Raw genomic sequence first — 21,877 nt, forward strand, 5'->3', positions numbered from 1 at the left:
GTGCTAGGATTACGGGTGTGAATCATGGCACCCAGCCCCTCCTTGTACTCTTTGGGAGGCTCAAGAACTCTGAAGGAATCTGGAAGGAGCAGAGCTCTGAAAGTCACCACTGCTTCATGGAGACTACAATTCCAATTTATGGAGCTAACCCTTCTAAGCTTTCCTTTTGTCAAGTGAAGAATTACTCCTTGTGTCTCTGCCTGTTCCATCTCAGATAAAAATCAGAAATCAGCCATCCCTTGTCTCTATGTTGACCAAGCATTACTAACATTTACTCTTACCCTACTTTTCCTCAGACACCAGAATGCCTCTTACACGACCACTGGTGTAAGTCAGGAAACATAAACTTACTTTAAAATCAGTGTGACTTAGACTTGAGCAAGTAAATTTGGTAAACATATCTATTAACCCTACATTCCAAAACTAAATGGAAAGTACCAACATTTTTCAAACTTATTTGCCCATCAAGTACCCCCTCATCTAAATATCACTAATAAGCATCCTATTGTTGAGAAATGCCAGTCTGCATAAAGAACTAACAGCTGTTATATCAGCTACACCATTTATGATTCATATTAGCTGTAGGGGGCAGAGAGAGGGCTGGTCACATTCTCCTTGTTGTACTGATGGACAAGACTGAAGCCCAGAAAGGGCAGAAGTCAGAAAGCAACTCAGATGTAGGATCTAGAATGACTGACAGTATTTCTTGTTCCTCTCAAGCCTAGTATTTTCTGAATTTCTCTACAAAGCAGCGTTTTGTTTTCTGTTTGTAAAGTATACTAATTTTTAATCTATAGTTTTCAGAACTAAATTATCTCTAGATAAAACTGAAATTTTATTTCATTTTTTTTGAAATTTTATTTTATATTTTTCTTCTACATACCCTGAAGTGTTAAATTTTAGAATCTTATATTTTCCCTCTGATCCTACAAATTATATAATTAAAAATTATTATATAATTAATAGAAACATAATTATAAAATTTTATAATTTTCTGGTTATATTAAAAAAACAGCAACAAAGGCATCTGGGGATATCTGGTACACAAACGCCTGCTAGTGAGTCCATGAACACAGAGGCTCCTGAATACAACAGCTTAATGGTGGTCTTAGCCTAAGGAGTTTCAAACAGATCAACTAATGAATACAAATAGCTGATATTCTATCTGTTGGTTGGGCATATAATTCCCACAGTGATAGGGAGCTTCTCACTATGGTTTTAGGGACATATGGAAAACATCAGACCAGAGGATTTTCTTATTCTTTCTTCAAAAGAAACATTTTCTTTTAATTTTATGAAGCAATATTTTTTACTTCTATTTGAGATTTTTATATGCTCTACTTAAATGTTTCATTTTAAAATTTGCTTTTTAATAGAAAAAAACTATCATAAGCCCTCTATTTAGTCTTATTAATAAGAGCTGATTACTAAAGGTTCTGACCAGTACAGGTGCAGATACCAGATAGTGTAGGAGGGCAGGGAGAGGCCAGATTAAAAAAAATAATAAAAATTAAGCTCAAAGTGGTGGTCATGTAGAGAAAATCCCTAATAAAAGAAAGGTAGTTAATTACAGAATGGAATAAAATCAATGGCAACATGTCAGGGTATAAAAACGATCTCTTCTATTCCCAGAAACCTGAAAGGAAGCAGAACATGAAAGCAAGAAATCTGAGAGCAAACGGAGCCTTTAGATGAGTTTGAACACAGAAGAGAGGAGGTGATCAGAGGAGAAGATCAAAGGCTGGGGAAAGAGGCTCACAAGGACTTCCCACACCAGCTGACAGTCTGTGCAGAGCAGGCCCGTGCTTCCTTCCTCGGAAGGCAGGGCTCTAGAATACCCGGAATAAGGCATTTTTCTCTTAATACAGAAGAATGAATAGTGTTACATGTATTGGTAATTGCTAGACTGATAAATAAATAGGGCATCCAAATTCATTTCTTTAATTATTGCCCTCAATTTTGTATCTTCCATTTATAAAATATTTTAATCGTGTTTTATATTTAAGCTTATATCTTTTCAATATTACTACAAAAATAATTTAATTAGCAAAACACAACTGAATGAAGCATGCCTTTTTCTCAGTTAACAATATCCATGGGATATTGGGATATCTAGATTGCAGCAGATATCCCAATTATTGCCTAACTATACAAAAAGTGCTGAGAGAAATAAATGTTGGAAGAATAACCTTTCACCCTTTCACATTAACCAGTCAACATCTTCACTATACTCCCTTCCCCCTTTAGGGAAGAGGTCAGAGAAAAAGGGGGGATAGGAAGCATGTTTGAAGCTCTGTGTGTTTGTGTGTGTGTGTGTTTGAGTGTGTGAGTGAGAGAGAGAGAGAAAGGATGAAAGAAGGCCAAGGCCAGGAGTCTGAGCTCTTGCATGACAATGTGCTCTGACCTTAAGAAAAGCCTCCTTTTGTTCCAAATGTTTGCTGATGAGTGGAATGACATGGTCGATCTCTGCCACTGGCCCCAGCTTATCTCGTCCACCACACCAGTCCTCATCTCTCCGGTATTCTTGCTCTAAGCTCTCCAGGACACTACACACCTAGTGAATCATGGAAGAAAAGACTCAGTAAATTAATTAGGAAGTATTCTCTGAGGACCTTCATCCTATAGAACCCTACACATGTGACATTTTTCATTTGAAGTTTAGTGCCTCTCAGACATCTAAGAGAAGCCCAGGAGACAATGACAGTCCTGTGTCTGAAACCTGGCAGACATCATGACTGGAGATACGGATTTCAGAATCTTTTTTTTTTTTTTTTTTTTTTTTTTGAGACAGAGTCTCGCTCTGTTGCCAGGCTGGGATGCAGTGGCGCAATCTCAGCTCACTGCAACCTCTGCCTCCCGGGTTTAAGCAATTCTCCTGTCTCAGCCTCCTGAGTAGCTGGGACTACAGGCGTGCGCCACCACACCCAGCTAATTTTTATATTATTAGTAGAGATGGGGTTTCACCATGTTGGCCAGATGGTCTCAATCTCTTGACCTCGTGATTCGCCCACCTCAGCCTCCCAGAGTGCTGGGATTACAGGCGTAAGCCACCACGCCTGGCCCAGAATCATCTTTTTATGAAGGTTGATGACATTACCTAGGAATAGTAGGTAGAGTAAGAAAGTAAGACAGTCTAGTATCTTTGGAGTTTCAGTGTTTTCATGTATTATATTGTTATAAACTCACAATAACTATAAATTAGGTAGAACAAGAAATGAGGTTTGGAGAAGATACTTGACTTGTCCAACCATCTGTACTTGTCCCATAGTAAGTAGCCTCAAGCAGAGACAAAAGAGGAAGTTGCCTATGTTGTATGGTTTATGGGTCATAAATGAATGTCATCTCTTTCCTTTCCTGGGGAAAAATTTCTCAAAAAATCCAACCATAAGACATAACATCTCCAGGACCTCTATTACAAAATACACATTTCCTGCAGAAGGATAACAAATTTGGGTTAACCTAAAAGACAATTAAGAAGCTTTTTAGTTCTAAAGATGCTGAGAGGCCATGCTAAGTGACCTTACAAATGAACTCAGAACAGAGCAAAAGCATTTTGAAGGGGGTTTGGAGGGAAATTCAGACTGGGTCCTATGGTGTAAAACCCAAGGCAATCTAGTATCAGGACTAGGGGAGGATGCAGAAAATTGAAACTCATATTCCTACATAGCCATCCCTCCTCATCTGTGGGTTCTACATCCATGATTCAACCAACTATGGATTAAAAATAGTCAGTTAAAAAGTACAACAATAAAAAATAATACAAATGGTCAGGCACGGTGGCTCACGCCTGTAATTTCAGCACTTTGGGAGGCCGAGGCGGGCAGACCATGAGGTCAAGAGATTGAGACCATCCTGGCCAACATGGTGAAACTCTGTCTCTACTAAAAATACAAAAATTAGCTGGGTGTGGTGGCAGGCACCTGTAGTCCCAGCTACTCTGGAGGCTGAGTCAGGAGAATCACTTGAACCTGGGAGGCGGAGGTTGTAGTGAGCCAGGATCGCACCATTGCACTTCAGCCTGGGCAACAGAGTGAGACTCTGTCTCAAAAAAACAAATAAAAAATAATAATACAAATAAAAATAATACAGTATAACAACCATTTATATAGCATTACTTATAATACTTAAGCATTATAAGTATAATTAAGTATCTTATAATATTTAAATATTATAAGTAATCTACAGATGATTTAAAGTACATGGGAGTATGTATATAGGTTATACGTAAGTACTATGCCATTTTATATCAGGAACCTGAACATCTGAAGAGTTTGGTATCTGTGAGGGGTCCTGGAACTAATACCCCATGGACAATGGATATTGGATTTCCTTCAAGAGACTTTGATTACTTGTTTGGATATGGCAGCAGGGAAAAACAGCTATGAGCTATGACTATCCTTGGCCTTCTCTGAGAAAATCTTTTGATGAAAGATGTCTTTGATGTCTTGTTTTTTCTTTTTTTGAGATGGAGTCTAGCTTTGTCGCCCAGGCTAGATAGAGTGCAGTGGCAAGATCTTGGCTCAAGGAAACCTCTGCCTCCCAGGTTCAAGTGATTCTCCTGCCTCAGCCTGCGGAGTAGCTGGGATTACGGGCACCTGATACCACATTCAGCTAACTTTTGTATTCTCAGTAGAGATGGGGTTTCACCATGTTGGTCAAGCTGGTCTTGAACTCCTGACCTCAAGTGATCTACCCGCCTTGGCCTCTCAAAGTGCTGGGATTATAGATAGGAGCCACTGTGCCTGGCCAGATGAAAGATGCCTTTGGATGGGCATTCACTGAGTTATGAACTGAGCTAAAAGATGTGCTGAAAGCTATCCCAGGAAGAACAACACCCTCATAGCCAGACATGCTTCTCATGTCATGAGAAGATCTGTCACCGAACTTGAGGTGACTTCTCTAATCCCATCTCCAGCACCACACCTTTCTCTCTGCAAGGCCTGAAATGTGCAGGCAGGCTCATGTTTTGAGATAAAACAGCTTATAGACATGCAAAATTTTAATAAAAAGAGTACTTGAGATCTGTCCCATGATAGGATTGAACTTAGGACCAAACAATTTGGGAGTTAGAAGAAATGAAAAGATTATTAGGTATAAATATTTTAATTTAACACGTGAGGAAAAAGAAATCCAGAGGGGTAAAGTAACCGTCAGCAGGGTCACTTCAGGGCAAAATTTCCTAACTCACTCCAGTGCCCTTTACCATCTTGATCCATCTCAAATTAAAATGTGTGTATAATAATAGACAGAAATTAAGCCTCATTTGTTTCCATATGGATAGTCAGTTGCCCAGCATCCTTTGTTGAAAATATTTTCCTTCATTCGTTGTTTTGTCAAAAATCAACTGACTGTATATATGTGGATCTATTTCTATAACCACTATTCTGTCTCATTGTGTTTATTCTTACAACAAATACCACTGTCTTGATCCCTGCTGCTTTAGAATAAATCCTTATATCAGTCAGTGTGACTTGTCCAACTTTGTTTTTCCTTTTCAAAATTGTTTTGGTTGTTCTAATTTCTTTGCATTTGTATTATTTGCATTTGCATTTTATTTCCATATAAATCTTAGAATCAATGTATCAATTTCTACAAAAAAAAAACTTGCTGGGATTTGCCTGAGACTGGGTTCAATCTATAGATCAACTCAGGAAGCTCTTTATTATCTTAGTCTGCAGTTCCCCTCTTCTGTGGCCATCAAAGGAGTCATCCCTCTGAAACAACAGAAAATACTGGGAGAAGCGATGGAAACTCTAACGCTGTCTACAGGGACCTCTGATATACACGTTATATTTGCTCCAAGGCAGACTTTCCTATGGTCCCTGTAAGTCACCCAAGGAGAATGATTCTGATTTATTCAGAGAATTCAGAGGAGGAAACTACTGTACACTGAATAAAATTACTCCTGTTTAAAACCTCTGTTTCATAAAAAGAATTCCCTAACAGTATCCAAGTCATTTAAAAAATCCTCATAGCCCTGTACATATTGCTGTACAGACCAAAGGGAAACAGGCTGCATCTTTTGGCCCTGCTGTCCAGCTCCTGCCTTTTCTCCCACAGCAGCACCATCTACCAAGTATGTTCCTAGTTCCCCAATGACAGAGAGCTGCATTTCCTCCAATAGACTGGGGGCCCCAGGAATGAAAGAACCATGTGTTTTTCAAGCAGTGCATAATGTCTAACTGTGATAGATTTAATTATTATTCAGCAACTATTCATTCTCCTCTCCTAACCTTCATAGGAGGTATTGCTGCCTCACTGATGTTGGCTTGGCCATGTGACTTATTTTGGCCAATGAGAGGATAGAGAATATGACACAAGCAAAGACTTGAAATGTACTTGTATGGTAGATTTTGGATTCTTTCATTCCGCCTTTAACTATAAATGTGCCTGAGATGGCTTCAGGTCAAGAAGGACAAGAGACATGGTAACAGATCTAGACCCAGTCTGTAGCTCAAAGCCTAGTTCTACCAAGCTCAGCCAAGATCAACTGAACCCTAGATACTTAAGCAAAAAAAATAAATGCTTACTGTTTTATATCACTGAGTTCTGGGTGTTTTGTTACACAGCACTATGGTGGTAACAGCTGACTAATATTGTCAAAATCGAGAATTCAGTATACACCCAATTTCTATTTCAACATCTCCCTATAGATCTGATGAGTTTGAGAAATTTATGAAAAATAAATCACAAGGTCTAGTGCTCAAATGGAAAGGATTATAAGGAAGCCAACTGTGGTGTTTCCAGAAACCATTCTTCATATGTTAGTACTGAGAGGACTGGCTTCTCGCTGACCTAAGGACTGCACATTTACACTGCAAGGCAGAAAACAGTCCTCTGTCAACCTCAGCCCCACAAGCCCCACAGCCCTTTCTCTCACCTGTTCAGAAGTTTTGTAAAAGGCCACAGAGGCATTGACCAGTTTTAGCCGGTCTTCCATTTTCAGCATGAGCTGCTGCCAGTGGAGGGCCACCTTCTCAGCACATTCCCGGATGGCATCGGCATCGTAGTGGCCGGCCTGGAGCAGCACCTCGGCTTTCTGCTGTACCTGCAGGGCGCTCTGGTGCGTCTTCTGCAAGGAAGTGGCATGAAAGAGGGACTGGGCACAAGGGGAGGAGAGAAAGGTCCGTGGGAACAACCCAGGCGTGGTATGGGAGGGGGTGGAGTGAGGCGTGAGTGGAAAGATGCAGAGAAGTTAAAGAGCTTTAAATGATTGATCCATGTTGTCATGACCATTAATACATTATTATTTTTAAACATATTTAAAAATCATACATTTTTATTGGCTAATTTCTCACGACCCTAACTCCTGTCCCCATTTCTTTTTCCTTGCAGCACTCTAGATTTTAAGGACATTTCAGTTTCTATAGTAGAGAAACAGAAGTTATGTATCAATCTGCTCCCTAATTGGTTCATAAATTAAATTTCCTTTACAAATAGAATAAAATTGTACATTGAGTTTTCACAGGAGGTTACTACCACAGTCCCATTTTATAGATCAAGTATAGACAGCACATGAAAAGAAATCATGTAACACAAATCTCAGCTAACAATGAAACCATTTAAAACATTAATAATCAGTTGAAAAGGATTCCAGCTGAAGAAATAAATTTGGCAGGTTAATAAAGCTAGAGAGTAACCTCCTTACATTATCCCTTAATTATTTACCAGGAGGGCACAAAAGTGCAGGAGAAAATTCACCTCAGTGTTATTTACATAACCCTTAAGGAGTTATATATATACATATATATATATATATGTATAGGTCTATTTTCTTTTCTTATCTTTTTTTTTTTTTTTAAGACAGGGTCTTGATCTGTCACCCAGGCTGGAGTGCAGTGAAATGGTGCAATCGTGGCTAGCTGCAGCCTTGAACTGGGCTCAAGAGATCCTCTTGCCTCAGCCTCCAAATAGCTGGGTAGCGGGGACTACAGGTGTGTGTCTCTACACCTGACTAATTTGTTACTTTTTGTAGAAATGGGGTCTGCTGTGTTGCCCAGGTTGGTCTCGAACTCCTGGCCTCAAATGATCCTCCGGCCTCAGCCTCCCAAAGTGCTTGGATTACAGACAAGAGCCACCACACCTTGCCAGAAGTTCTATTTTTTTTTAATGCTTTCTGATTTAGGCTAAATATGCTATGTGTTCTCTGAGTTTATATTAACTGTAGGAGGTGGGGAGAACTAGGGTGGCAGGGAGAAAACCAAATGGAATTAAGATTTACTAAGACAAAATACTGACGTGGATGATTCATATGAGAATGTTAGAGTCCTAATGACTTGAAAGAACTACTATCATTCCAATCTCAACTGTTGGGATTGTTCCAGACTAATGGTATAGTACTAATTTGGCCTTTGCACTTTGAGAAAATGATAGTTCAGCTGGCAGTGAAAAGGAACAGCTAGAACTCAGTAACTTACTCCAGAATTATTTTCTACCCTTCTTCTTGGGCAGCAATTATGGACAGTTCCCAAGAGCTAATCCACTCTGCACTCCCTGTGTCTAAGGACAGCCTCACTCATTTTCATCTATACCTCTCCCTGATTCCCACCATGATGGCCCCTCACCCTCATTCCATATTGCAGTCTACACATTCTCATTTATCTTCTCCAGTCTATTCCCCACCTCTGGCTTCTCTTCACTCCTGAATCTGTATTCAGAGTTAGCAACGTTAGCATGACATACTCTTACGACCCAGACTCCTTCATTGCCTGCCTTTCCACTAAGTCAGCCCTCAATCCTGATGACCACATCAGCATTTGGGTTCCTAATTGCTGAATGCGGCTAGAGAGAGTAAGCTAGTGGGTAGAAACGATCCACTACAATCCCTGGTTTTCTTTCTTTGTCTTACTTATTGGCATCATTTTCTTTTCCTGTCTCCTAAATGTAGAGGTATCAAGGTCAGCTCTCCCACCCCTCCCACCCACTGCTGCAGAGCTTTCATCTATTCCCTTGGTTTCTATTATCTTCTCTTTGCAGATGATTCCCCAGTCTATGTCTCTTGTCTGACATCTGACTCTCTTCTTTAGTTGCTCTCAGATGCAAGGGTGAGTTGCCTGCACAGATCTCACCCTAGTGAGCAGCACTGATTCAGTTGATTTAGCTGTCTGTCCCATGTCAGCCTGGCAGAAAGATTAATTCTGTAAAAGTGACCTTCCTGGAGAGAGGAGGGGCCTTTACCAGTGAATGGGAAGGGCTTCACTGCTCCATTAGAGCCTCTACCTCCCCCAGACAGCTTCTCAAGTTCCACAGCTGAAACTAAACTCCTCCTCTCTTTAAAACAGTTTCCCCATGGTAATCTGCCACTTCTGTTGGCACTCTTCTCTCTCTTCTCCTAGGATTACAATCTTGACATCATTCTCGCTTGCCGTTCCCCTCTCCCCAATCCCAGCCCAGCCCTCACCACTTTATACACAGACTGTTGTGGTGATGACCTAATGAGTCTTCTTGCCTTCCATTTCTAATCCAAAAATTCATTCTTGATATTTTTAACAGATCCCTTTAATTCTCTGTAATGGAAAGTACTAGCATTATCTAACTTCTAACATCTTTTCCAGTTCTAAAACTCTCATTTTATGCCATAAATGTCACTACCTTCTCTCAATTCAAGTCTTCAGTGGTCTTCCCATTGCTAGTCCAAACTATGGAGGCTGTCATTAAAAGGCCCTCATTACAACACGGTCCCAAACTACTTCTATAACATGACCACCAATTAGTTCCTTACAAAAACCCTTTGAAAACACACCATGTACTTTCTTGCTTTTGCTACCTTCATTCTTCCTGCCTTTAATGACTGTCCCAAGTCTCTCCCCATATATGTTCCAGCTTTCCTTTGAGACTCAGCTCAAGTCTATCCTCCTTGGATGAGGCCTTTTCAGACAGCCTGAGACTCACAGTAAACCACCCTCTTCTGAACTCCTATGTCACTCATCTAACACTTGGCTGATTCTCCTTACTTAGACTGTAACACTCTCAAGGCAAGGATGGTTTGAAAAATCATAAGCACTATTTTCTAGTTCTCTCAACATGACTACAAGGTGGATATTATTATTCCCATTTCACAGATTAAGAAACTGAGGATCAGCTGGCTAAGTGACTTGCCCAAACACGTACAACCCAAAGAAGTAATGAAACCAGAAATAGGACTCATATTTGACCCATCTCCAAACCTGCTCTTTCCACTATATCACATCATTTTATCTCTAGCAATTAGAACAGTATCTATAGTATCTTATTTAAAGGAAGGGTTCACCAAATGAACATTAACAATTATGATAATTATCTGGCCTCTTCTCAATATCTAAAATGAGCATATAATTGTTATCATAAAACAGGTATTTTTCTCTGACAATGGAGAAGTAAACCTTGATTTTCCTACAATATATGGAAATATATTATATATATAAGATATATACAAATGTTCTTTCTTACTTTGAAACTCGTTATCATGTAACAGTCCTGGGACCACCTTCCCCCTTTAATTTCCTAAGTGATAAACTCTTATCCATACGACATAATCTTTCCTTTGCTAAGCTTAACTCATTATTTTGCACTTATTTCTACTCCCCATTATCTAATCCTATTGAGTGCTACATTCTTAAGACACGGATTATCAAGGACATTAGTAGGAGTACTCAGAAGAAACTGGAACTGAATCAACTGAATTTATTATCCAGTTTTAACTACTTCTGCTGACATAATGCTTACTCTTAAAATGCATAAGAGGATTTCAAAGAACGATAGATTTTGAAGTTCACAGTTCATGAAGATTCATCAGCTACACCTTGGACACTAACAAATAATATTCTGGGTTTGTCTGACAAAGCTAAGTTTCTTTCAAATGCTCTGTACTGCTTTCCATTCTGAATGGCTCTGGGGAAGACTTCTTGAAACCAGGGCTACTTCAGGTAAAAATCCTGAACTTCCTTAGAAAGACCAAAACCTTCAACCTGATGAGGTCACTCGAGATATTACAAGTTAGCAAACATGATTTGCCCATCACAGTTCTAGTATATGCCTATTTTTCTGGCTTAGTTATTAATAATTCTCTCCTTCACTTTTAAAGAATCTCATTTAAAGAATAAATTATATGATCATCCCTTTTATAACTTTTTAATTTTCCCCTGGAATCCAGGGTTCTTTCTGAGGGTTCAAGAAGTCAAATTATGCTCCCCACCAAGAATCACTGTAAAGGCCTCCAGTAACACTGTCAAAATAAGTTAAACCAAACCCAACTGCTATCACTCCCTTTGAAATAGCTTATATCTTCTCTGGCATATTTTCCTTCTGATGGAGAACCTAGTCTGAACTGACACACTTAAGGAGAAGTGCAGGCCACCTGGAGAACAAGCATATGTTGCAATTCTAGTTCTGTTCCCTTCATTGTTCTAGCCAGCACAGACTCTGCCTACCTTTCATTCCCAATATCTTCCGGAAATCCTAACTGCTCTGCCATGCCCTCTCCGGACCAAGTGGCCTATATCTCAACATCAATTCCAAGAATATTTGATCCAGTGGTATCCATATAGAAACCCAGAACTGATTAAGAGGTGTTTATGCTTAGTGAGCTTCTATTCTGTAAAGATGCAACAGCATCTAACACAAATGAATACATATTGCATAGGCAGTCATGTGGGATGTAGTCATTTCAAGCACTGTGAATACATTTACCCATGCTTCCTCACAAGCTCATTGAGATGCTCAAGTGTGTTATGACACTCGGTCTTACTTGTCCACCATTGAATTAAGACAAACCTTTTCATTCAAGATAAATAAAGAGGATGTATGGCCAAGAGCTGTCTTCATTCTACCCAGCATGTCTCATAACTGTGCTATACCTCTAGTCTGATTGCTCGGCCTTCATTTTCTTCGTTGCTGCTTATGACTGTGGGAACTTGACTACTGTGTGCCCGATTCTTTTTTTGTTTCTGAGACAGGGTCTCACTCTGTCACCCAGGCTGGAGAGCAGTGGACTGCAACCACTCAGCTCACTGCAACCCCCACCTACTGGGTTCAAGCAATTCTCCTGCCTCAGCTTTCCAAATAACTGGGATTACAAGCATCCACCACCACACCTGGCTAATGTTTTTGTATTTTTAGTAGAGACAGGGTTTCACCACGTTGGCCAGGCTGGTCTTGAACTCCTGACGTCAATTGATCTGCCAATCTTGGCCTCCCAAAGTGCTGGGATTACACACATGAACTACCATGCCTGGCCCCGATTCTTGATTATAACCCCAATCTTATTTTTTTCTTTATAGTGAATACATCCTAACTGTGATATTTGGGTGTGTCAGTTAGCTACAATAGAGACAGCTGATGATAATAAAACTTATTTCCTCTGGTTAATTCCTCCTTAGAAAATGATTTGCTGATACTGTGTGCACAATATAAAGTTGGTTTTTGAATCTCAAATCCCAGACAGTTCTTCTAGTACTAGTAATGGTTCCTAGGAAAATATCATGCATCTTAACACTATGTTTATATATCCAAGATAGTTTCTAGGCAATTAAATGGCTGCAATCAATCAATACTAGTTTAAAGATGGTTAGCAATCAGTTGGATAACTGCATAAAAAGACAGGCAATTACAATTTTATTGTTTTGCCATCATTGTTGTGGAAATGACTCATTAACAATCTTTTTTTTTTTTTAGTAAAAGATAACACTTTTGCATTTCTTACACATTCAAAAGTGGGTTAAATTCTATACAGAACCATAAGTAATGGATGTCTTTGAAGTTCTCATTCTGTCTCTTTTCCCACTGGTAATGAACTTATTTTATTTTTAATATAGTTCCCATGTCCCATTTCCTACTCTTTTTCCTACACCACTATAAAGCAATCAGTTCAAGTCTCTCTGGAAAGGACAATGTCCCAGTAAAAAAGGATAGTTAAGGGTACTTAAAACAAAATTTATATTAGATTATCATAAATGAAGTTTTATTTTTAATAGCCTTCCAAAAAGTCCCTGTTGATGAACTTCTTCTGGTTGCAGTTTATTTTTAAATATTGTTCTACCAGCATTATTGAACAACTACTTTCAGCAGGGTAGACTATATCTGGTGCAATCTGCTCCAACAGTCATTATCCTTGTTAAAAGGCAGACTCTGACAATAGTATCTAAGTGTTACATGTAAATCTAAGGTTTAAAAATAGGATCCTAATTTATAATGACCTTTGCACTTGTTTATCCTCAATCCTGAGTGATCTTGACCGGAAATGACTTCTAACCTTTTAGTTTTACATTTCCTCACATGGTACAAATCTAGAATGTATGGGAAAAAAAAACTAATGTACCAGTGGCCTTAAAGGTTGAAGGTACAGATATGTAACAAAGGTTCTTATATGAAGTGTGAATACTTGTATTTCTAATACCAGGCCTCCCTGGGGGATGAACCCCTGCATTTGCTTCCCTATCAATTCCTGGGTAAGATGAGGCTCCCTGGACCATCCCACTAGAAGGGGTACAGCCTTCGCTGCCAGAAGGGACACAGCCTTCGCTGCCTGAAGGGACACCCATACCTGAGACTCACCCTGCCTGAGGTACAGAGCAGAAAGGGGAAGGGAGGACAGTGCAGCCAGATTTGGGTGTTACCTCGATGGCCAGTTGGAACTGTTCATGCTCCCGCTGCAGCTGCTCTGCTTCCGACAAAGAGCTGGCATTGACCAGGCTGGCATTGAGCATTGACTCTCCATTGCGGATCCATCCCAGGACCTAGGGAGTTGGGACAAGCACACAGGTGAATGGCCTTCCGCAGCTTCCCCAGAGCTGTTTGCCTCCTTTCACGGGGACTTCAGTCAGAGAGAGCTTACTATCTTTTATCTTCTGTTGGAGAGAGACAGGAAGGGTCTCCATAATTAAAATGGTAATCTCCCCAATCTTACTGAGCACCTGTGCCATAAAGTACTTATTTTTTGTACCAGCTTCATTCCCAGCTCCACATCCCTCTCTGTCCCAATTTCCTTACCCACTTAGTTTAAACATTACTTAACCTGGTTGTACTGTATGCAAGTCTAAACTTCTTTCTGGAACACAGAATGGCATAAATAAATAAATTCCAACTGTTGGTATCCTTTTCTTTTTTATAAGGTCCAGTTCAAGTAACAACAACTTACTTGTTGTTACAAATCTTTACAATCTCTTCTTCGTCTACTGCAAGCATATCATTTTGTATGTACCACCTTTATGGTATTCACCATAGACTTCCTGGTTCTGTTATTTCAACTTGTTTCATCCTCCCCTGAGAACACAAACTTCCTGAAATCTGGGGCAATATATTAGTCATATTTTAGTCTCACAGTACCTGGCACATACTTTGCATATAATGGGTGTGGTGTAGTAATGTTTTTGAAGTAATGGAGAATACCCAGCTCACACCTGAGCAGTGAGTCTGATTTCCTCTACCTTGCAAAATAACCAAGAATAGGCAGGTTTGAATTTCAGTAGGTAAACAACCCAAAAAAGGAGAAAAGAGAAAGAAAAGCAAAATAACAGGAATAACCCATATTCTGGATCAGAAAAAGGAGAGTAAGCTGTAATACAATTGACTTAAATTATTTAGAGGCCATGGGTAGGCTGAATACAACTTCTATGTGATGTTAACAAGCACTGGGAGAAAGAAAACTCAACAAGGGATTATTAGGATAGAAGAAGAAACAGCTGACACTGTCTAGACAGTTCTAGGTGAAATGGGGATGTGGCAATTATCCAGCTAATAAAGTCAGAGCAAATAATGCAACTGGAAGAGTTAGGCTCTGAAAACCTACCTGGTGTCTGATCACCAGAACATTGCCAAATACTTTATGTATTAGGGAGTCTGACAGTTTGCTTAAAGAAGAAATAAAAGCTATTCTGAAATTTCAAGATCAGTAAATAACACCCATATGTCACCTCATGCCAAAGGAGAAGACATCACTATGTGTTTCAGATTTGCTTTCAGATTTTCCTCCCCTCTGCTTCTTCACATTAAACAATTAGAAAATACCAAGCCCACTCTCGTGCTCCATAACTCATAGGCACCTCTCAAATTTCAGCTCTGGGCAAAAAATGACTCATGCCTTATTGTACATAGATAACATCAGGGAATAAATCCTGTTGAAGCTGGGCTACTTGGATTGAGACATTAATTCATGGCCAGGCTGGCAGATTGTAGATGAAATGCCAATCTGTAAAGCAATTAGTTACAAGAAATAACTGTTCAGAGTGTTCACATGAAATCCCTGTTGTCACTGGTGGACTGTGGATTGCTGGCTAGAGGTGCTAATGTTTTTGAAAAGTTGCCTGTAACTTTGGGCACATGCATTCATAGACTGCATGCCCAAATGCCTCATTTCTTTGGGAAATAGAGCTCACAAAGTCCCTCTGCCATGATTCATTGCATTTTGTTTGGTCTGAAGATGCATTTGAGGGTGTGAGAGAAACCATTTTTCCAAGTGCATCACACATTAATGCCTATGGGACAATAGGACTCCCTTTGGGCCTCTTCAGTTTTGTTAGAATATTTTTCTCTCCAGTTTCAGCCAACAGGAAACATGAGTTATAGCTATGGTGGTGGGATCCCTATTTACCAGCTTTCCATTTAGAAACATCATAGGTTTCAGTACCTACTTTTTAAAGTACGTCATTTTCTTGTTCATTTTTATTTACTAAATGCTGTTTAAAAAGGCATCCCAGGACTTTAAAGTGGGAGATTTGACTTTAGGAAGCTAAAAATGCATGGTAGTTTATATCCATGGCTAAGTTCCAGGGTGGGACTGATCCATATGAATGAGTCAGTCCTGGAAGTAAAACTGGCATAGTAGAGAAATAACATAAAATTTGGAGTCAGATTATCTGGCTTTTTTTTTTTTACTTACCTGGCAAAATCACTTAACCCCTCTGAACCTCAGTTTTCTCATCTGTAAAGTAAGGATAATTGTACCTTCCCTTTATGCACTATAGGGTTGATGCAACAATGTGTAAAATGTAAAGTCTGATGATTATGATGGTACTGGTGGTGATTTTTAGTTTGGAGCAAAGCTGGGTAATAATGTGATTATTTATACCTCTCTCAATGAGAAGAGAGATTTATTCCAGAATCTGTATGAGCTTATTGGCATATTCTGATGTGATGTAGCTTCCTTAGCTGTTTTGTCATCATTATTATTTTACTCTGATCACTGATAACCCTTGTTGGTATAATTTTCCATTACTGCTGTTTTTCATCTTCCAGGTTCATAAAACTGGCTAGTTATTCTTCTGTGTGCATACAAATGTATGCAAGTTAATAAATATCATAATTAAAATGAGAAAATGTTGGTTCTACTAATCTTGAGCTGTGTGACCTTGCAAACATCATTTAAGCTCCATAAGGCTCAGTTTTCTCATCTGTAAAATGTGAACACTTTCCTTGCATAAGGCACAGGGTAAAGAGAAAAGAAAATAATTAATGTAAAATTATTTTTCAAACCATAAAATGAATATTGACATTGATCAATCATTTTAGGCAACAATCTACCCAATGGGCTAGATGATCTTTAAAGATAATTTCCAGCTCTAACATTCCACACTTCTTTCAAATCTCAAAGAGTGCCCCTACATCCATAGGGTATCCAAGAAAATCAGTTATGTAGAAATGAAGGACTGAAAGATTATCACTGCTTAGAGACTTAAGAGCTAGGCCCAAAAGAGTTCAGCTCAGTCTGAGCTTGAGGGGGGAACTGTACATGCAGATCTATTGCTTCCTCAGGCCAGAGAAGTTCAGCTAAGTCCAAGTCAGGAGACTGGATTTGAGTAAATGGATGTGGATGTCCACAAATGGTGATGCCATTTAAGCTGGGCAGACTGAGCCTTGTAACTACGTAGGCTAGGAAGCCGCCCATAGATGGCTGTGTTCTCAAGGTCATACCTACAGCAAAGCTATGAGGCTGTACTTAAAGCAACTGACTCTAAGGACCGCTATTGTAGATGATTTATCACAAGGCATAGTTGTTTCTGAAACTCTAGCCACGGGAAAAATAATCAGCTCTTCAGATGGTAGCAGGGAGCCCGTCATATGTCCAGTGTTGCTTAGTTCTAAAAATCCGTGGTCCATGAGACTGCACATGTTCATCCTTCATGGTTTTATAGATTGTGGCCATATGTCCTCTTAATTATCTCCATTTTGAAACAAAAGGATGGTACTTGTCCTGTTGGCTGCCACACTTTTGGATCTACTACAATTCCTCTCTTTAATATTCAGTCAACAGAACCGAACACACTATTATCCACAGGAAAATGAGAACAGGCTGATATTTTCTCCTTTGTCTTAAATGTCCATCTTGATTATATGCAAATTTTGGCCAGCATTTGGTGCAAGGAAGCAAATTAAGCCAATGTCATTAGTAATCAAATAAATATAACTTATTTCCTCATAGCTTAGAGACACAACATTTTATAAATCTATTTTAGCTTATTTTCCGCTAAATGCACTGCTTTTCAGGAATACATATGGAAGTTCATTTAGTTTTATCCTCATTAGATAGGTCTTTCAAATCTTTCTGAATTATCTAATAGATGTGAGGTCATCTTCACCAGAGTAGTAATTTTCCCGGTAGCTATCAGAGCATTCTGTGGGGTTTGGAAAGTAATTTGGCATTGTGTGGTCTAGGGATCTGCACCATGGTCTGTAATTATGGAGTGGTTTTTCTTCAAGGTCCACCATTTCTCTAGGGGTGTTTGACCTATCTATCTTAGATATAAAGTCCTACATAAACCCTCAGAAAGAAAATCAGTTGCATCAATCAGTTTCATTTGTTCTGAGTCCATGAACATAATTTTTAGTTTAATATCTATGCCTTCCTTGCTTTTCAGTGCTTCAGTTTAACATAATTTTGGTAAAACTACACTTAAGGTTATGATGAGCCATGATCAAATCTAAACCTTTAATCTGTGACCTCTAATGTCATAGTTGTATCATAATCCATTATTGTCCTCTTCCTTTCTGCCCTCATTAATGGTATTTCAATTAAGGTGTCCTTTTTCTTTCTTTCTTTTTTGAGACTATATTCAAAAGAGACTCTCAAACTACTGTCTAAATTTAGCCTCACTGATCAATACTGACATCTAAATTAACTCCCTTTTTCCAAGAGTCAACAGCTTCCAAATCAATATTTCCTGCTCCACCAATTTCCATCAAGCACAAATGTCTTCTCTGAAACTGGATCAGAGGACTCCCTAAGGAAAGGGCCTACACTGACAAGGAAAACAAGTCTGTCTAATGAGGCATGGTGGCTTAACCAAGCAGCAGTCCCTTGGCACCTCGAGGGCCACTGCCCTTTGCAAAGGGTTTGGTAGGTTTCCTGAGAATCTGATTTGATCAATTTTTTAGTCTTGAAATACAATCCCACAGTGTGTCATTTTTGTCATGGTAGGGATAAGGAATTTTCCCACCCCCACAGAAGAATTCCTTTTTTGTCTTCCCACTCATGAAATTATAAATGGGAAAGTATACAGATATTAGTCCACCCCAGATTATTTATATAGAGACAGTCTACTTCCCCATTTGAAAAAATACTTATCATCAGCCTAGTCTCCTCCTATACAGAATATGTAGTTGGAGAATGAATATATTTCTATTTTAATATCAGCCAAGGAAAAGAGAATTAGGGAGTTGACTCTACCATTGATGCTGGAGAAAAATAAAAACCAAGAACAAAAGCAAATTAATATATTTCATTTCAAAGTCAAATAGGAATGATTTTTCTGTTATCTGTTTTGTTCAGATGGTCATTCCTACCACCTTCCACTGAGGGAAACAACCAAGTAGGAGCAACAGAGGACTGCAATGACCTGCTGGAGCCCTGCTGACCTCAGACAGGTGCCACCCTCTCCATTAAGCTTAGGCCATGCCCGCTCCTGTCTTCTCAGAAATGGTACTGCTGAGGTCAAGAAAACCTCAGACTGTTCAGTTTAGAGGGATTTTTTTCTTTATTTTTAAATTTTGAATTGATAAACATAATTTTACACATTTATGAGAAAAGTGATATTTTGCTACAGATATACAATGTACAGTGCACATTGTAACCGGGATAACTATCACCTCATTTATTTGTGTCGGAAACATTCAAATTCCTTTTTTTAGCTATTTTGAAATAAACAATAAATTGTTGTTAACTACAGTCACCCTACTATACTATACCACACTAGAACATATTCCTCCTAACTGTAATTTTGTGTCCATTAACCAACCTCTCTTTATCCTCCCCTCCTTTCTACCCTTCTCTAAGTCTGATAGCCACTACTCCACTATCTACTTCTACGAGATCAACTTTTTTGGCCCCCACATGCATGTGATATTTGTCTTTCTGTGCCTGGCTCATTTCATTTCACATAATGTTGGAGGGCTTTTATTTCTCCTGGGACCACATGGCAAGAGTTGGGGCCGGAAGAGGCAAAGTTTAGGACCTTGGATTTAGGAGGCCTGGGCTAAAGTTTCAGCTAACTAGTCAAGAATCCTTGGGGAGCACTCATCCTATGGTACCTTAGTTTCCTCATTTGAAAAGTAAGGATAACACCACTTCTCCCCATGGGCATGTTCTCTTAAAATGAGATCATAAATGAGAAAGTACTTCTCATATGAAAACAAAGTCCAATCTTAACTACTAAGTTGCAGAATTTGCATACTTATTACTGTTCTGGGCCTGCTAGGATTTCCACCAAGTCCTTATGAATAACAGTTCTCTCTGGAGACTTAGATGTGATCCCAGTGTCATTAAGCAGAAACAACGTGGAGGGCAGCACTGTAAGCCTGCCTTGCTTAAGGCTCAGGAATTTAATCTGTGCTGAATACAGATCTTTAGCATGGTGTGGGTGGACTGTGGCTCAGCACTGATTGGAAGAGATGGGGAGTGGAGAAAATAGATTTTTCATTATAATAAATAAGAATATGATAACTAAGACATAGGCATTAAAGCAAGGAATATCCTTACTATAAGGAATCAAGCAACAATTAAACAAAATAAAATGTTTTTGGCTCTCATGCTAAATCAATAGGCTTAATTCTAAAAGTTCCAGCATGGAGAGGTATGGTTTTCTGAAGAAAAAAGGTAAAAGCTCTAGCAGCTGGTATAGACAAGAAAAAAAAATGTTTAAAGGAAAGATGTTTCTCTGCTTAGGATGGTAGAGTGCGGCAGAAAGGGGCAACCACAGCAGTGATGTGGTGCCTGCCCTGCTGGGAAGCCCTCTGGGACCTGTGGAGAGTGGTGGTGTGCTCTCTCCTCAGGGTGACCATGGTCTGTTGACCTCCTAAGCTTCAGTGGCCTAATCTATAAAATGGGAATAAAGTCTACTTCAGAGAACAGTTGTGAAGACTGATGAAGATGTGTATAACAGGCCCACAGCACTCAACACAATGGAACTATTATTACAATTTTACTTCTTTAATGCACCCTCCCACATTGTCCAAATAGTATTAAAACAATTACCACTTAGTCTGTTCTTAATATGTGTACTTTTTGGGTTTTTTTGAAACAGGATCTTTCATTGTCATCTAGGCTGGAGTGCAGTGACATGATCATAGCCCACTGCATCTTCAAACTCCTGGACTCAAGAGTGCCTTCTTCCTTAGCCTCCCAATTATCTGGGACCAGGAGCATGCACCACCACATTCAGCTAATACTGAAAATTTTTTGTGGGGTCTTACCATGTTGCCTAGGTTGGTCTCAAATTCCTGGCCTCAAGTGATTCTCTTGCTTTGGCCTCCCAAAGTGTTGGGATTACAGGCATGAGCCACCATGCCTGGCCTGCTTGGTCATTGTGTGTATGTTCCCACAAGTTCCTAGAGATCTAGGTATGTCTTTGGATAAAATGCCTAGCATAATGCTTCATGCAGATAAGTTATTTTTTCTTTTTGAAATCAACTTTAATATGGTGAGAAAACTTTCCTATAATATTCATATACACTTTGGAAACAGTGATGGTAATTGCTACTAGTTATTGAATATTAACTATGTGTCAGGCACACAGGTGCCCCAAATTAATTAGCCTGACTCTATATCCTAAATATGTTTATTGATAAATGATTTGTATATTTCCCATGGACTGCCTGACAGGATTGAGGACAGAAAGAAAGAATAGATTCAGTGACTGAGGACAACTCTGGAATGGATTGTTATATAACAGATAAATCATGCATTTGTTCTTTGGGCTATTGCATCATTAGATCTATTTGTTACTGCAGCCAAGCTTTCAGAAACTAATACAAGCAGTCCTTAATTTACCTATTTTTGAAGTGCTGGTTACTTAAAGGGGAACCTGTGGCTCTGTATGCTTTACCTCATACCAGGAGTAGGTCCAAGGTCAGGCTTAGCTGGCTGAGAAACCCATGCTGAAGGAAGAAGGCCTGGGCTTACCTGTTTGACTTCAGCCTGGAGGTGCCGTAATTGGAGGCACTGCTCTAGCCGCTTATGAGTTTGCTCTGCATTGAGCTCCAATTCATGCTGCTTCTCATGGAGAAATTCCAGTAACTCTTGTACCTGGGCTGCCAGATCAATGTCTTTCTCACAGATCAACTCAATTCCTGATTTAAAAAAATGTAAACAATTAAAAACCAGCTAGTACCATGAAGGCTACATTTCCTTCAATATGCATAAGAAAACTGGAATTTGGAAACAGCCTTTATTCACACCCTTCCAAACTCCAAACATTCCTCTGTGAAACTGGGTACCACAATGGGCCCTAGTTTGGGATGCTAAGATTATGACATCTCTTTTGTATTAACTAATCCTTTGCTTGAGAATTCCTTTTCAACAGATGATCAGTTCCTTATCATCAACAGAAATTAGAGTTATCTAGAGGTTCATCCCTAGACATGACACCACCCAGCAATTCCTGCTGGGGGATTTGCCAACACCCAGAAAATT

At 39.4% G+C, this 21,877-nt stretch overlaps 1 protein-coding gene across 18 annotated transcripts in view; it reads right to left on the reverse strand.

Moving 5' to 3' along the window:
- KALRN (kalirin RhoGEF kinase) overlaps nucleotides 1-21,877 on the reverse strand; it is a 699,137-nt gene that overhangs the window by 285,449 nt on the left and 391,811 nt on the right. For 11 of the 18 annotated variants that reach the window (XM_021674000.2, XM_064362130.1, XM_021673988.2 and 8 more), the window contains exons 15-18: nucleotides 21,368-21,534; nucleotides 13,593-13,712; nucleotides 6,881-7,099; nucleotides 2,405-2,554 (exon numbers count right to left, since the gene is read on the reverse strand). In XM_021674000.2, coding sequence (XP_021529675.2) covers nucleotides 2,405-2,554; nucleotides 6,881-7,099; nucleotides 13,593-13,712; nucleotides 21,368-21,534 — 656 coding nt within the window. The remainder of the gene's footprint in view (nucleotides 1-2,404; nucleotides 2,555-6,880; nucleotides 7,100-13,592; nucleotides 13,713-21,367; nucleotides 21,535-21,877) is intronic. The other 7 variants (XM_021673991.2, XM_064362131.1, XM_064362129.1 and 4 more) reach the window with 1 other exon arrangement.

Source organism: Aotus nancymaae, unplaced genomic scaffold (assembly GCF_030222135.1).
Source record: "Aotus nancymaae isolate 86718 unplaced genomic scaffold, 86718_ANA_hifiasm-v0.15.2.pri h1tg000046l, whole genome shotgun sequence".
NCBI classification, from domain to species: domain Eukaryota; kingdom Metazoa; phylum Chordata; class Mammalia; order Primates; family Aotidae; genus Aotus; species Aotus nancymaae.